Consider the following 16,813-nt stretch of genomic DNA (forward strand, 5'->3'; position numbering starts at 1 on the left):
GAAGAATTCCTCCAAAACAAAATCTCACTCTACCAACCAACCAGAGATCTAAGATCAAGAAACAACATACTTTTAGAAACTAAATGATTTTTTTCTGAGAAAAAAACAGGCTCAGCCTTTTCCACTGTGGTGGCCAAAAGCTGGAATGTGCTACCAAAGGACATCCACACTCTAAAGGACCACCTGAAATTCAGGAAAAGTCTAAAAACCTGGCTCTTCAATGCTTAACAGAACAAAGGTTTTATCCTACACCCATCAAGCAGTGAAAACTACACTCCTCAATTTCATGCGCAGACACAACCCAAGAGAACAGCTTACGTGCCCCCTAACCTTCTGCCTACAACACATTTCATGGCACTCAGGAAACTAAAATGACTGGAAGACATCACTTCAAGGCAATGCAAAAACCATAAGAGAATGCCTTCTGTGTCTCCTAGAATAACTAAGCTTTAACACAGTATATCTTCACGCATCAACCATTAAAGCCAAACACCATTTTACCATAATGCAACAAAGAGCAAGGCCAGTAATTTGAAAACCTTTCATAAACCTAATGATCACACCGCACCCTTTGACTAACCCTTAATTTCTCTCTCCATACCACACACATATGCAAACCAGCCACTTGCACACAGTTTTAAACATAAACACCCTCACCCTATACTTCAAACATCACAAACATACACTGCTAACTACAACTGACAGACTGATCCCCTGGTCAACAAACCCCCACCCTACAGGCATGAGGCTGTCCGTCTGGGCACAACACCTTTGATGCCTCCTATACTACACACATAGCAAGCTTACAAGCACGCAGAGCTCAGGGTACTTCCTATCTGAAACCTCGCAAAAACACTAAAATCTTGCTTTTCCATCTCCTCCCAACTAATCAAACACACTCACTCTCTTTCATATCCAGCAGAGTGCCTGGAAACCATGCATATTGGCCTTTGCTAGACCTTGGACACAAAGGTTTCACCAACTGTAATATTCCATTGGTTATCGACGGCATCTGGTGCCCATCTGAGCGTTTATACATCAGCAAAAAATGAAAGGAAAAATAAGACTTACATCATTGAACATCATAGCTGTACACACAGGCAAATTACTACAGCCCCATTAGTACAGCATTTTCTGGAGAAATCGCATACTGATGGGGATATAAGATGGACAGTACTAAAATGATTTACCACAATATCAGTGGGAAAGCAGGAGAAATAAAAGTGATATTCATGACAAAGAGCCATCTAAAGGGGCTAAATGATTGCATAGAATGGGATGTGTGCATTTCATGTAATTCTAATTTTCCATAATCGCCAATTCATCACATTGGTTTAATAGCATAGAAATATATTAGTAATTGTATATAACTGGAGATAATTATTTCCTGAAAAAATGTCTACCCTCAAATATTCTCTGGGGTCCTTTGGAAAAAATAAACAAAATATGCATAGTAGATAACCCCACATATTAGTTTTGCCTTGCCTACTGTTGCTTGATCTACGGTGATTTCACAGCCATCACATGTCAAACAGCATTGTATAGGTCTAACAGAAATTGATATTTGCATACACCTGAAAATACCCAAATAAGTTTAAAAGAAAAATGTCCCACCTAAGACATGCACTGATGTTCTTTTTTTAAGTTGAAATAGTTTTATTATTGTTATAATGATAATACAAATGCTTGAGACCAATATCAATTTAAACAGTGGTACAATAACAAATTCACAACCTTCCATAATGTATTTTAAGAACAGTAATGAATAACAATGAAGATTACATTGAAGTAATGGAACTGAGAATGTAATAATAATCATGGAAGTAAAATTCAAGTCATAGCATACAAAATGGGGGAAAATGACAAATACAATAAAATGAAGTGGACAAACAAAAAAACAAGAAACAGGAGCGAGGAGGGGTAAGACCGATGTACTCAATGAGCTATGGGTTATTTAGTTAATTCATATGATTTAAACACAAGATAAACTTATTCCATTTCTTATTAAATTTGTGTGACGAGGTATTCATTGATGCAAAAAAATTGTCTAATCGATGAACAGAACAAATAGAATTCCACCATAACATATATGAAAGTTTAGAAGCATCTTTCCAATTGCTAGTAATGTTATGAAAAGCAATCATTATAAATAGATTGAATACATTGGAACAATCATCTTGATTAATAACAGGAATAACAAATGAACCGACTATCAAATTCTATTGTGTATAGGCGCGTTACAAATGCCATATCATATCATATCATATCATAGTGGAGCATTGAATGAACAAGTCGATTGCATTTGTCACCACACTTTAGTCCAGAATGAATAGACTAAGTTACATTTAAAAAGCATATGTGAAAAGTCAGCATTAGGTTAATTACAAGACCAGCACTTATTTGAGGTGATTGGGAACTTGTTGGCAATACGTTGTGAGGTGAGAAAGGCTCGATGTAAGATGAAAAAATATGTTTGCAAAAGATAGGCAGCAGAAGTGGTAAAATGACATGTGTTCCAGATTTTACCCCAAAAGTCATGCGAAGGATGAAAATCCCAATCTAATTCCCAATTTTTAAATGTAGATATATTAAGTGTAGTTGGAGATTCGGGATCATTTAAAAAGGAATAAAACATAGTAGCTTTATTAGAAGGATTGTTGATTAAAATGTAAAATAAAGGAGTGGGAGACTTTTGTTTGAAAGTAGATTGGTATTTAATCAGTGAATTAGTTAGTGAGGAATGGAATTAATGGCCGATGTAGGAATATTATATTGAGTACAAAGATTGTCAAAGGGGATTACATTGTCATTTTGGAATAATTGTTTTACAAACTTTATATCAGCTGAATACCATCTGGTAATGGCATCAATATGAGATTTGGCAGAGTTTTGTTTATTAAACCACAAGAAGGAGTCAAGAAATTCAATTCTATAAAATGCATTAGTAGAACAACTATTCCAAACATATTTCATACGATGGAGAGTAGGAAAGAATTATATCTTCGGCCAAGAGGAGGTAATCAGGAAATGTGAAATAAAAAGAGGTGAAATAATACAAGATTCTAATAGGCACCATTGAGGCATGTTATATGGGGATGATTCATGAAAAATCACTGTAGTAAGTTGTTTCAATGCAAAGAGCTTTATGATAAAGAAGAAAGTTCAGAAATTTGACACCACAAAGGAGTTTGGGTAATTTTAGTTTATTCGCAGCAATCCGGGGAGTTTTATTATTCCAAATAAATTTTAATAGAATAGAATCTAGTATTTTAAAGAAGGAAGGATTAATAGTGACAGGGATTAACGAAAGAGATTATAAAATGATAGGAGTAATTATCATTTTAATGGAATCTCAACGGCCCCACCAAGTAAGGTAGAGCGGAGATAATTTATCAATTAATTCTGTAACTTTTGAAATAATATAATCAGTATTAAGATTAATAGTGGAAGCTATTTCTTTAGTAACCAACAGATCTAAATATTTAATATGGGAAGATTGCCAAGAAAAACCAAATAAAGGGGTGTTAGATTTGTTACAATACGGCGTGAGAGGAAGAAATTCTGATTTATCTAGATTTAGTTTGTACCCTGAAACTAATGAGTAATCAGTAATGGTGTTAATTAAATTAGGAATGGATATGGACTGTTCGGAAAGGTAAATAATAATATCATCCGCATAAACTGAGAGTTTAGTTTCTAAATTATTTAAAAGAATTCCTTTGATATCGGGATGTAAATGAATATTCTGAAGTAAAGTTTCTAGCGCAAGATTAAATAATAAGGGAGAGAGAGAGGACAGCCTTGGCAAGTGCCCCTTGCAATTTTAAAAGATGAAGATAGGGTGTTATTGATTAAAATACGAGAAAACAGGGAGCAATACAACATTTTTATTAAGTCGATGAAATAGGGAGGAAGGCCATGCCATATAATGGAGTGAAATACAAAAAGCCAAGATACGCAATCAAACGCTTTTTCTGCGTCAAGTGTAATAAGGGCAGAAGGAACTGTAGAAGTCCCCCCCTTTTGTTTTGCATATTAAGTAACTTTGGGTCTCACCCTAAATTACCAGGGGAATCCAGATGTGGACCCCTTGCTCTTAGAGAGGCATAGCCCCACCTCACTGATGAGGCCCGACTAGGCTGAAACCCATGTCTGGGGTTGCTGTTGGTACTCTTGTTCAGAGAAGAATTGCCTAGCATTTCGGTTCTGGACTGATTTGCAGGTATACCTCTCCTCTGTGAAAGGAACAGTGAGCTAAAGACTTGGTTGAGACTCTCCCAAGGGCCATCCACCCAAGAACAGGTCAATGGGCCGTGTTCGTGCTGGTAGAGAGACTCCCAGACCCCCTTTTATTTTACTCTATAAGTGCTTGATTTCCTAGCTCTTATTAATCCCAACCCCTAAATGATTATTCCCCATTTCTATTGAGTCTCCTCAGATATTATGCTTTGATTCGGTAAGGATTGCTTCCTATATCCGATTTCCTCGTCCCCATTTGTTAGATTATTTAATGAGCCATTTAGTGGTTTCATGCGAAGGCTGAAGAGGTTGTCCCACCATTTTTAAGTATTGCAAAAGAGCACTTGCTTGAGCACAGACCCACCAAAGGAGCGAAGGTATGTGGTTAGAGCTCAAGAGGTTTTGGAATAATGCTGGTGAAGTTTGCCCCTGCTGTGGAGCAAGCAAGATGATTTGTATGTTGGTCTTTCTGCATGTGAACCGGACGCTCTCTGACGACTTTTTACCACAGTCACTATTGATTAGATCTAGCCGTAATACATCACCTGAAAGAAGGCTTGCTCGTGTGTTGTCTAGTTTGGTATCCCACTGGGTCCCAAGGTTGCCAGATGCAGTGGATAAGTGGACACGGCCCCTGTAGGAGGTTGGCTTTTCACCTACAATACTAATTACAGATGGTAATGTGAACAGGATACTATATCTTGAGGCACCAGGGTGCTGTATAAATAGAAAGACAGTGTAACTGTATCAAATGGAGGGCAGATAGAGGGTCCTTCTCCAAGGAAAACTGTAATGGAGTTAAACCGGCTGTGGGGGTTAGAAGATCCCACCTCATGGCTTCAAAATGTGGTTTGTACATTGATACATCCTGACTCCATGACATAGGATGGCCTGGGGCATGTGGAGGGCTCTGGGGAATCCACCTTGTACCCCCTCCAGTGTGGACATTGCACAATAAGTGGACATCACTGGGCCGCAGAACGCCTTGAGTGAAAAGGGAAGGGTCACACAATGTGACTTTATCATACTATAATTACTTTGATATTATAATCATTCAAAAAATTCATATGCCTCAATGCCAGGATTCTGATTGTTGTCAAATAAAATGTGACACCCTATAATATTTTCCATTTCTAGATCCCTATCCTACAATGTTCCATGCTGGTAATCTTTACTTTTGATACAAAACTGTAAAGCTCATCCTTTTTTTCTCTTACATTTATTTCTCAAATTTGCATCATTGATTGAAGTTGTGCCCATGTTTGTAGGGTGAGAAAATAATGGATTGTGTTGATTTCATTGTGGCATGTCGATAAAACTATTTGCAATGCCATGGGTAAGATGAAAAGAAAAATGACTATCACATTGGCAATCATAGAATGTAAACATATTTAACAGAAACAAGTAGAGACATGTTTTAATTTGATTGTATTTTCAGGTACTAGACAGAGAAATGCAAAGGTATCCTTATCCTCCCGATGTTCCGAACACAGTAAGCGATGGTGGGCCCAAACCAGAAAAAGAAAGTGATCTTTCAGCGTATCCCCCAGTTGGGATTAATTTCAAACTTCTTGAAAATGTGATTTTTTTTGAAGAACCTCAGATTGCAAGATGGGATAAGAAAGGTAATGTAATAACTCTTTGCTCTGCACAGCTACAACTATAAGAATGTTTCTCAGCACCTTCACTAACGTCTCACCGCCTACACACCATTGTATGTTTTGGTTGTTTTCCCTCGTAGTAGGACTCCTAATGTAAGCTAACAGAAATGGTTGGATGGAAATGCTTTGTTGTCAAATATGTTTATCAATCATCAGTGCTTGCCTGTCTTGTTTCATTGTTCTGTACTAGTTTTTTCTATCATTTACTCCAGGTTGCCTTTTAAAATATTTGCCTCTTAACCATATTCATATTTATTTTTCAAAGCTTTGTTGAATGGTCTATTTGTTATGTCTCTTTATAGCCAACACTTTTGGCATCTTTCAGAGAGAACCTGACATGCTATGCTAACTTTCTGGCTCTTGGAGAGGGACTAGCTCTTTTTGGGGGCAAAACATATTATTCCAAAAGGTTTATTATCTGCTGTACATTTTTCAAAAATACGTGAAGTCCCCAGTACAAGACCAATCACTGCAGCGTTCCTCTGCATCGTTTTTCCTCCCTCGCTTTCCATTACGTCAGGTAAGTCGCTCTTCCACTCTGCGCTCCCAATGGCGCCTCTGACTTACTGCAACTCTTTCTAGCCCCCATTTGTATGCCTTCCCACTGTCTCTGCACTCTTTCCTCACCCCACCCATGCTGCAGCTCCTCCACCACACAAAGTCGGCCACGACTTTTGCATTAAAAAATATATATATATATCATTGAGATATTTGACTGGCATTGATGGGTGCTAATGAGGTGGTAAAGGCCCTTCACCCATCAGTGCTTAACTCGGCCATTACCAAGGGAAAGAGGGCCATTACCACACAGTATAGTCTGCTTCAAACAGCATAATTGTCTCAATCGAAGACCGTGTTTCATGGTTCTAGTTTGTTCTCCTTACTGTTTGCAGTTCCCTAGCCAAGCAGTACGTTGGAAATGGAGGCTCTTACCACGTGCAAAGGCTGCATTCCCAGCTTCCTTTTGTGACATGTACACACTGGAAAAATTGACGTTGACGAGTTGTCTGACAACAAGCCCCTGATGAGGCTTCTTATTTTTCTCCCAGCACAAGCTGGAACAGCACTGGAGCCCTTGCCTTCTAGCGCTGTTGTGTGCTGGGTAACCTTCATCCTTGTTAGAAACCTCCACCTTCAACTCAGAACCGCCAACTTAGCCGATGGTCACCTACAGCATAATAGAGCCCTAAGGTAAGGGCTCTAATGCTTCAATAAGCAAATATGCATGATCCTCTGCAGTAAAACCTGATGGTGCTTAAACAAATGAATCCTGAAATTTATGGCCTACCTTTAGGAACTTGGAATATTGCATGCATCAAAGGAAGCATTACATAATGGCTATGTTTGTTGAGTTGTGGGTTACAAGAATGAAAACCGCCTCTAACATGTGCTATATGTCTAAATGTACAAAAGGGGCATTTTATACCTTTAAAAAAAATATACGACAATTTGTTAACATTGGTTATATTTCTTTTTTAGGCAAACACTGGACCACTAATGGTATTATCGAGCATATATACAAAAAAGAACAGAGAGAGATGTCCCTTAAAATGGAGGCTTTTCATATATTCACACTATTCCAAGATGCACACCTAAATATGCCGTATGAGTCATGGGAGCTAACACCAAAAGGTGTGAACAAAGTTACTTTTGTCATCTATGCTGCTTTTACAGAAGTTAAAATCGAAATTATGGTAAGTGCTCTAAAAATACAGTTTTTACCGGTGCTAGTGCTTCAGTGATTTATCTGCTGGTAGGGGCCTGAACTAGCAGCAGGTCAGGCCTGCCGGTATTCACAGACCCTAACGGCAAACTAGGAGTGACCCTGTCCAGAAAGGTGCCAGTAACATTGTTGTCAGCACCTTATTTACAGACGGCCTTACTTGACTTTAACCTAGGCCTCCTTGACCCTAACAACCCTAATGCATTATCTCTGGAAAATTCCATTTCCCAGCTCGGCTTCAACCATCGCGTCACAGCACTGACGCATAATAAAGACAGAATCTGGACTGGCTGGCATATCACAACTGCTCGACCACAATCATCCAAAACGAGGCCACAGCCTGGTCCGACCATCATTAAATTTCCTTTAATAATAATAATAATAATAATAATAATAATAATAAATATACTATGATTTACCATCCAAGGGAATGCACCTACCATTCCAAATCCCTCCATCGCTCCACAAGTCCTCGCCAGAAACATCCGAAACATAATACTCAAAAGCTTGCGCCCCCTGATCCAGAATATCTTAAACCCAGCCAGATACTTAGACTTAAGCTGGAGGACCTCTACAATAACACGCTTGAGGCCGCCTCCTCCTACAAATTAGCCATCTCAACACTAAGAAAGAGACTTATGATAACCGAATCATCAACGCCAAATCCAGAACCAAGGAGCTTTTCAGTATCCTCAGGGAACTCGAGTCACCTTCCCCACCATCGAAAACGTGTGTGAAAGACGTAGATTGATGCGAAAAAATTCAGAAAGCTCTTGCAGACAAAATTATTATGCTTCAATCCAAAATTGAGCAAAAAAAGAACAGCCTGGCTAAGAATGCCACATTTCCCCAGCCCCTAACGCTAGGAGCCCTGTCTGCCCACCCTTCTCCTTTTCACCTGTTTCACCCATAGAAGTTGAAAAGATCATAAAAGGCCTCAAATCTTCCAGATGCCAAGGAGATCTATGCCCAGCCACAATTATCCAAGAAGGAGCCAAGGACTTGGCCCCTTTCATTACTGCCATAATTAACTCTTCTTTCGAGACTAGCTCGGTACCCAACCTCCTCAAGGAAGCGTGGGTCTTGCCCCTCTTAAAAAAACAAAAAAAAATAGACCCTAATACTCCCACTAACTACAGGCCCATCACCACCGTTCCCTACATCCTAAAGATTTTAGATAGAGTGGCCTATCTACACATTCAGAAACACCTGGAGGACAATACCCTCTTGGGCCTCAGACAATCGGGCTTTAGGACAAGACATGGAACAGAAACAGCCCTTCTGGATCTTAAAATCCAAATGGATGAGGCTAAGGACAATGGAAAGCTGGCTATGCTCCTGCTGCTAGACCTGTCGGCACCTTTTGATCTTGTCAATCACCAGATCCTTATCGATCACCTGTCCACAGCAGCTGCCTTCTCTAGCAATGCTTCCACTTGGATTCAATCTTTCTGTTCAATTGCACCTCTAGGGTCTTTGCACCCTCTTCCTCAGCTGACCCAATTCCCATCTATTGTGGTGTTCCACAAGGCTCGCGCATCTCGCCAACGCTTTACAACATCTTCACTAAGCTCCTCTTCGACCGTCTTGACAACTTGGGTGTCACATATACGAATTACGCTGATGACACCCAGGTTCTCATTACGCTGTCAGGGTGCTATGAAGATGACTCCCAACTGATCAATGACATATACCTTGAGATCCAGGCAGGGAAGGCAAACGATAGCTTATGCCTCAATGACGAGAAAACTGAGCTCTTGCTTGTCAGATCCCAAATAAGCCTAAACAAATTAGATCCACGCTATGCATCCATCAAGATTGATGGAAATCTGATCAAAGTGGCCAAAGATATCAAAACCTTGGGGGTCTATATAGACTCCACCCTTTCACTCAAGAAGCAGGTGAATGCCACTGCATCTACGACTGCTTATACCAACAAGCTGCTTAATGCCTTTAAGGCTTTCCTTTTGCCTAACAGCTGCATTACGTTAGCCAGGGCGCTAGTGTTGTCCTAAATTGACTACTGCAACACCCTTTTCCTTGGCATCTCTGAACGGAACCTCAACAAACTCTGGGTCCTTCAAAATAAGACCTTAAGTGCTGCACTGAGCATCCCTAGATCTACCCACATCACTAGCTTCAGATAAGACGCCCACTGGCTCCCAATACGGGATAGAATCTCCCTTTGTTCACTTGTCATTACCCACAAAATGCCTATCAAACTCTGCCTCCAAGTTCCTGGCAGAAAAATTAAACAAACACCAATCAGCCAGACCCACCAGAGCCTTGTATTCGCATTGCCTTACCATCCCAAGATTCAATCTAAAAAGAGCTGGTGGAGCAAGCGTCCCTGTCCTTGCCGCCAAACAGTGGAATGCCCTAACCCTCAGCCTTAGAATGGAACCGGCGCTCTGGACCTTTAGAACTAAAGTAAAAAACTGGCTCCTCGGCAAGAGACGCTAACATTTCACTAAAACTAGCATCTAAATATTGTGCTTGTTAATACCAATGTATGTCCTGTTGTAACTCTAGCAAATTGATATTATAGCTTACTCTGACTCTGACCTTTATGTAACCCTGGCCAATTCGCACTGATTATTCTTGCTGCTGCCTTGTTGGAAATTCATTTTTTGCTATTTATGTTCCCGCCTGATGTAAATTTTGATTGTATGTCTGTACAACTGTTCAAGTTTGGTGCCCAGTTTCCCGAGGGTTCGGTGCACGGTACAAATAAAGAATCTAAACTAAACTAAACTTGTAATGAAGTCCAATGTCTCCCTTCTCTTGATTTCTCACAGGGAATACACGTTGCAGAGGGAATTACTTCTTTCCCTTTGTTTTTTTTTTACTTCCGGGAAGAGCTAAGAGAATGTTTTCCCTTTTCTTAGATGTTTCCACAATGTTCACAATCACATGGGCTGTCTCTCTTCCCCAGGTTTCTCTTTCCTTTGGACAGCCAACTGATTTCACTCTTCTCCCCCGTACTGTGACTAAGAGGAGGAGTAACAACTGTCCTTCTTAGGTGGGTTTAAGTCAACAGTTCTCCTTCTAGGTAGTCTTGGTGCCCTCTTCTGCCAAGTACTACCTATTGCACAGCCAACCTGGTTCACCTTCCTCCCAGGTTCTGTGACTATGAAGATGAACAACTGATGTATTTCTCTTATTCATGCAAGTCCCAGCCTCACCTGTCTTCGGCACTTCTCTTCCTGGGTAGGCTTGGTTTACTCTCCTGCCAAGCCCTACCTTATATGACCATAGATGTGAAAGTTTCTTCAGTGTCACTTTCAGGGTCCCAGACCCTCAACTCAGGGTGTTTTCCCCCTTCTCCGCTTGCTACAACTTCTTCTCACTCTCACGGTCCAATATCCTAGGTACAGGGTATTTATTCTCATTTTCCACTTGCCACAACTTCTTCCTATTCTCAGGATCCCAGACCCTACGTCTGGGATATTTCTTCCCCTTTTCCACTCGCCACCACTTTCTCTGGTTCCCAACATCTCCCCGCCCCCTCGCGTACCTGCTTTCTCGGTTTGCGTGGGTGTCCAGCCTTCTCCTGTGCTTCTTTGTCGGACACGGGACTCGTGGTGCTTGGGAAGGCTTTGTTTGGTCTGCACCGGCTCCGCAGCACCAACCGTTCTTTCGGAAGCTGTCGTGCTTTTAAAGCCACCGGACTGCCTGTCATCACTTCCTGTGTCTCAGGACCGGCTCCGGAGCTCTCGGCTTCTTCCTGGGCATCCCAGCTTTCTTCTTGTGTACGGCAGACAAAGAGCCTTTACTTGTGGCCCCTCCAGGGACGACTGCTCCTCATCGGAAGTGCTTCTTTCCCTTTTATTCTACAGCCAGGTTCGGTAGATTGAATAGGGTGGTCTGCTCACAGTGATTCTGCTGTGTGCTCTTCTGAACTTCGTGCATCTTCTTCGTCTTGGTGCATATTTCTAGGATGTCATGAAGGATCTTTTTCGTCTCAGTACTATAAAGGGCAGGACAAACTTCTACTTTGCTGGCATACATATAGGTATGAGGAATTCCAGGACTCTGGAGATAACATGAGGGAGCTGGGACAAGGGTAGAAATGTACCATGTCTCTCCTAGGGTGTCGTCCTTCATCCCATGAGGGCTTTCCCTCCCCCTACTATCCTCCCGCGGTGCACCACCTGAGGGGGATTATTGGACTGTGCCTGCACTGCCCTGGCCACAGTAGAAGTGTTCTCCCCCATCGGAGAAGGGATGACATCCAAGGATTCGTCTTAATAAGTAATGCTGATATTTGTAAGTATTAGAATAATGTGTCATAAAAATAATTGACCTTAGATATTAAATCATTGTGTTCCAAGGAAGTATGGATCTTGATTAGATCTGATGGTTCTGTCTCATATTATGGTACTTTTCACATACTCTAAAAAAAGATAAATTTGGTTTGAATTGCATTCTATTTGCTGAATTTGTCCGAACATTTTAAAGTATTTAGCATTTTAAAATAGATTGCAGTGAACTAATTGAATTGCGATGTACACTTGTGAATATCGATTCTGAAAAGAGTTTTCAATTAATTGTATAAATGCGATTCTACACTTCAAACTAAATTATTCACTCTGATAATGGCTTCTTGTGAAATAATAGAATTTGGATGCAGAAGCTTTCAAATTAGAAAAGTAATTACATTTGATGCATACATGAAATGGTGTTTGGGCTGGCTATAATATGCCACTTAGCCCCCTTGTTGCATCCACGCCATAGAAACACGTGGCTGCAGTAAAATGGTGACTATTTAAATTTAACGTTGATGATGTCATTGTGCCACGTCGTACACGATGACGTCAGCATTGGAGTAGCGGCCATGTTTGTTTATATTTGTTTTAGGACCACATGGTGAGATTGTTAAAAGCACAATCCACTGAAATCCTAATTAAGGCTCTGTCTGAAGTTACTGATGTGTTTGTTTTGGTCTTGTTGCTAAAATGTGTATATCATTTGAACAACATTGAAATGTTTTGTTGTACATACTGTGCAAAGTGATTTTACTGTGTTGGATTAATGCAATAAACATTCTGTGATTCAAAATGAATAAATTAATATTATTTATAAATTCTTATACAGATAGCTGTCATGATGCCCGCTTCCGGGGAGCCGGTTCAAGCCCTGCGTCCCCGAAAGCGGACATCCAGTCCCCAAGGAAGGACCCAGCAACCCCATATAGGGGCCCTTTGGGCAGTGTCCTGGCGCCTATGGTGCCAGGCTCATAAAAGACATCAGTCCTGGCGCCATAGGCGCCAGGCTCATTATGGGAGTGCTTGGGTGCACTTACCTGATGCAGACCATGCTGCAGGATCCCGGCCTCCTTGAGGCCTGAAAGGAACTACTTTACCTGTGGGACTAATTTACCATCCGGGCGTGGTCGGGGAAGGATACATACCTGATTGGAGGAAGGATACATACCTGGAACCTCTTCCAAGGCTATTTAAACCCCACCCGAACAGCCACACGTGCTTCGCGTTGTTCTGCATCTAGCAGCTGGACGCTCACCGTGTCTGCTCCTGCATCCTGACTTCTGCCACGCCTGCCAGCATCCTGGATCACCTGCAAAGGAAGAGAAGAAGAGAACAGAAGAAGGAAAAGTCCTTACCTGCTAAATCCGCATCCCGGAGACATCTCGCCGACAATCCTGAAAAGGAAGACTTTAATTTAAAAGCTCATCGCGTCGATCGCTGCAGCGCCGCATTCCACTCACCTTTACAGGGCGCCTCCATGTTCAGCAGCGATCATCCGGATTCGCAGTCACGCCCCAGCGCCTAGGGAGAAAAAGACCAGAACAAAAGGTGAGAGAGAGAAGGGAATAAGGAAAGCTAAATCTCCTTGTTAAGACTTACCTGTTGATTCATTCCCTCTTCATTTCGGGTCCGCCCCGCATCCTGGCATTTCCGGACCCCGGCGCCTAAGGGGAAAAAAAGACATCAGCGTTAATGAGCGAATGAAAAGACATTACCAAAAAACGCTCATTAAAGACTTACCTGATTTCTACAAGGATTTCACCTCTCATCTCGGGTCAGTGCCTGTTCCCCGGCATACCGTACCCCGGCCCCTATGGGGAAAAAGACACTAGCATTAGTACATTAATGCATGGACACAAGGGGAACCTCTTATCAAAAAACTTACCTGGAAGCCAAGCAAGTTTGGTTCTCACCAATCCAAAAATCCAGTGAAGTAACTGGATACCAACGCGCCCCTGCATCAGAAGCAGGATGGAGAGCTCATCCTTCCAGACCCTAAGGTGAGACGCTACGAGAAATCAGAGGAGGGTGAGAGGGGAAAGTGGGAGGCCGATTGCATTACCCCGCAGACAGTTAATCCCCTATTTTCGCCCACAGAAGGATACTTCTGCGAGCCAGACAAGCCAGATTTGGGGGCCCGGTCCAGTCCGTCTTCCGAACCCTGCGCATCACCTTAGAAGAGGTCACAGCAGCGCGAACCAGGCCAGCGCCTCCGTGGGAGTCAGGTGAGCGTAACAGAACGCGAAGCCTTCCTACAAATTCCCACCCAGGCGCTATGGAAAGTTCTGAGACTGATCAGTTGGCCCAATTACTGGGGGAATTACGGGACGAAGTACATGCCGCTCGTCAAGAGACTAATGACCTCAGGAGGGAATTAATAATATCAAAGGAAAGAACTGATGATCTGGCCAGACAGCTTTTGCAAGGTCAAGCTGGGCAAGCTCCTCTACCCGGTTCCGGAGGGAACCCCGCTCCTGTGGTTTCCAGTAACCCTGTGCAGATTAATCTACCTGGAAACATGCCGCTGGCCCCACCCGAACGCTTTGCTGGGGACCCCAAACGATTCGCTGTATTCATGAATCAGTGTCGTTTGCACTTCCTATGCAGACCTGGGGCCTTCCCTAATGATCAGACCAAGGTAGCCTTTGTATTGTCATATCTCAGCGGCTGCACTGCCGATTGGTCAGTTCCACTGGTTACTCAAGATGACCCGATTCTCCGTGATTTTCAAAGGTTTCAAGCAAGCATGGAAAGGTTATTTGCTCGACACTCTCAGGGGCAGGCTCTGGATGACGAACTTCTATCCCTGCGACAGGGCAATCAGGACCTCCTATCCTATATTGCAACCTTTAATAGACTAATTGTGGAAACGGGATGGCCAGAGGATAAAAGAGTCACGTTGTTTTATCGAGGCCTTCGCGGAGAACTTAAAGATGTCTTGGCCCAAGTTGTAAATCCGCCCCAAGAATGCACAGAGTATATAGACTTAGTGGTCCAATTGGATCACAGACTTCAAAACAGAAAAGCAGTTCGGTCCAGGTTTGAGACCCGGGTGTTGGTCAAGACCCATGCTAATCCCAAGGGAGTTGATGTCTCTGAGCCTATGCAAATTGGAGGGGTTAAAGGACCCTTAACTCAAAAGGAACGTGAAAGGAGGCGGCAGTTAAAATTATGTCTTTATTGTGGGAATTCTGGACACTTTCTACGAGATTGCCTGGCAAAACCGCCCGAAAAGCGGTAGGAGCCGCTGATAAAAACCATGAAGACTCTGTTTCGGGAAACGACTCCGCCGGACAAGTGTAGGGGTCCGCTTGCCGAGCTTGAAAACTAATGCTCAGACCTCGCATTTCATTGTGCCAATGGTTCTCGTAGATCCAGAACAGCCTAAGCGGTTGCATGCAATAAAGGCATACATCGATAGTGGGGCTATTGGAAACTATGTGGATCGTGAATTGGTCTCTAGGATAAACCTCCCTCTCCGTCCTAAAACCAGCAAAGATGTCATCACCACAGTCGATGGAACTGAAATTGCCTCTGGACCGGTAACACATTCCACTACTGAGGTGACTCTTATTGGTCCCGACGGCCATCGGGAGGGTGTTGTGTTTGATGTAATCAAGGCTCCACAGTTTCAGGTTATACTTGGAATCCCTTGGTTAGAGACACATAATCCTCGAATTGATTGGCGAGCTAAGAGAATAACCTTCCCGGATTGTACACAAACCTGCTACCCAGAAAACCTGAAGATTAATCTAGCATCTGTAACCTCTGCCTCCATGCAACTACCTCCGGAATACCAAGACTTTCAGGACGTCTTCCAAAAGGAACAGGCCAGCACGTTACCTCCTCACAGATCGTACGATTGCCAAATCGATCTGGTGCCCGGTGCACAACCCCCTTGTAGCAGGATTTATGCCCTTACCGAACCTGAGAATCTGCATTTGAGACAATATTTGGATCTATACCTAGCTAATGGTTTTATTCACCCGTCAAAGTCCCCGGCATCCTCGGCTTTGTTCTTCGTGCCCAAAAAAGAAGGCGACCTTAGAACTTGTATCGATTACCGCGCATTGAACCAGATAACGGTTAAAAACCGTTATCCTCTGCCTCTGATCCCTGAACTCCTTGACCAGGTGAAGGACGCTTGCATATACACCAAGTTAGATCTCTGGGGGGCTTATCATCTGGTACGAGTTAAAGAAGGCAACGAATGGAAAACTGCCTTCCGTACTAAATGCGGATTATTCGAGTACCAGGTGATGCCTTTCGGATTGTGTAACGCGCCGGCTGCCTTCCAATACTTCATGAATGATGTCCTTCGGGAACTCATCGATGTTTGTGTTGTAGTATATATCGATGACATTCTGGTGTACTCCTCTTCGGAATCTGATCACAGAAAACACGTCAGGGCAGTACTTGAAAAACTGCACCAACACAAACTATTTGCTAAATTGGAGAAATGTGTTTTCCATACCACAGAAGTCGAGTTTCTAGGTTTCGTTCTGACACCCAAAGGAGTCCGAATGGACTCAAGAAAAGTGGATGCCATCCTCAAATGGCCATCACCTAGCTCTGTAAAAGGGGTTCAAAGCATGCTCGGCTTTGCCAATTTCTATCGCAGGTTTATCCCGGAATTTTCACGCGTGGTACAACCCATTACTGCACTCTTGGGGAAAAATAAACGTTTTGAATGGTCTGAAGAAGCCGAGCAGGCCTTTCAGGATTTAAAAGCTAAGTTTACCTCCGCACCTATACTGAAACACCCGCGTCCAGATCTCCCTTATGTCGTCGAAACCGACGCATCCAGCTTAGCCATGGGAGCTGTCCTGTCCCAAAGAGATCCCGAAACCAACCAACTGCATCCCGTAGCATTTTGGTCCAGAAAATTCTCGGCACCCGAGGTTAATTATGCAATCACGGAC

At 42.6% G+C, this 16,813-nt stretch overlaps 1 protein-coding gene and 1 long non-coding RNA gene across 3 annotated transcripts in view; one reads left to right on the top strand and one right to left on the bottom strand.

The window, feature by feature from the left end:
• Nucleotides 1-16,813, top strand: part of DNAI7 (dynein axonemal intermediate chain 7) — a gene marked incomplete in the record, with an annotated part of 1,381,690 nt that overhangs the window by 1,085,616 nt on the left and 279,261 nt on the right. The window contains 2 exon segments of the mRNA XM_069628488.1: nucleotides 5,678-5,864; nucleotides 7,380-7,594. Coding sequence (XP_069484589.1) covers nucleotides 5,678-5,864; nucleotides 7,380-7,594 — 402 coding nt within the window.
• The window catches only part of LOC138513543 (uncharacterized), a 382,496-nt gene that overhangs the window by 173,110 nt on the left and 192,573 nt on the right, over nucleotides 1-16,813 (bottom strand). The window lies entirely within an intron of this gene.

This window comes from Ambystoma mexicanum, chromosome 12 (assembly GCF_040938575.1).
Source record: "Ambystoma mexicanum isolate Mex_15411 chromosome 12, UKY_AmexF1_1, whole genome shotgun sequence".
NCBI classification, from domain to species: domain Eukaryota; kingdom Metazoa; phylum Chordata; class Amphibia; order Caudata; family Ambystomatidae; genus Ambystoma; species Ambystoma mexicanum.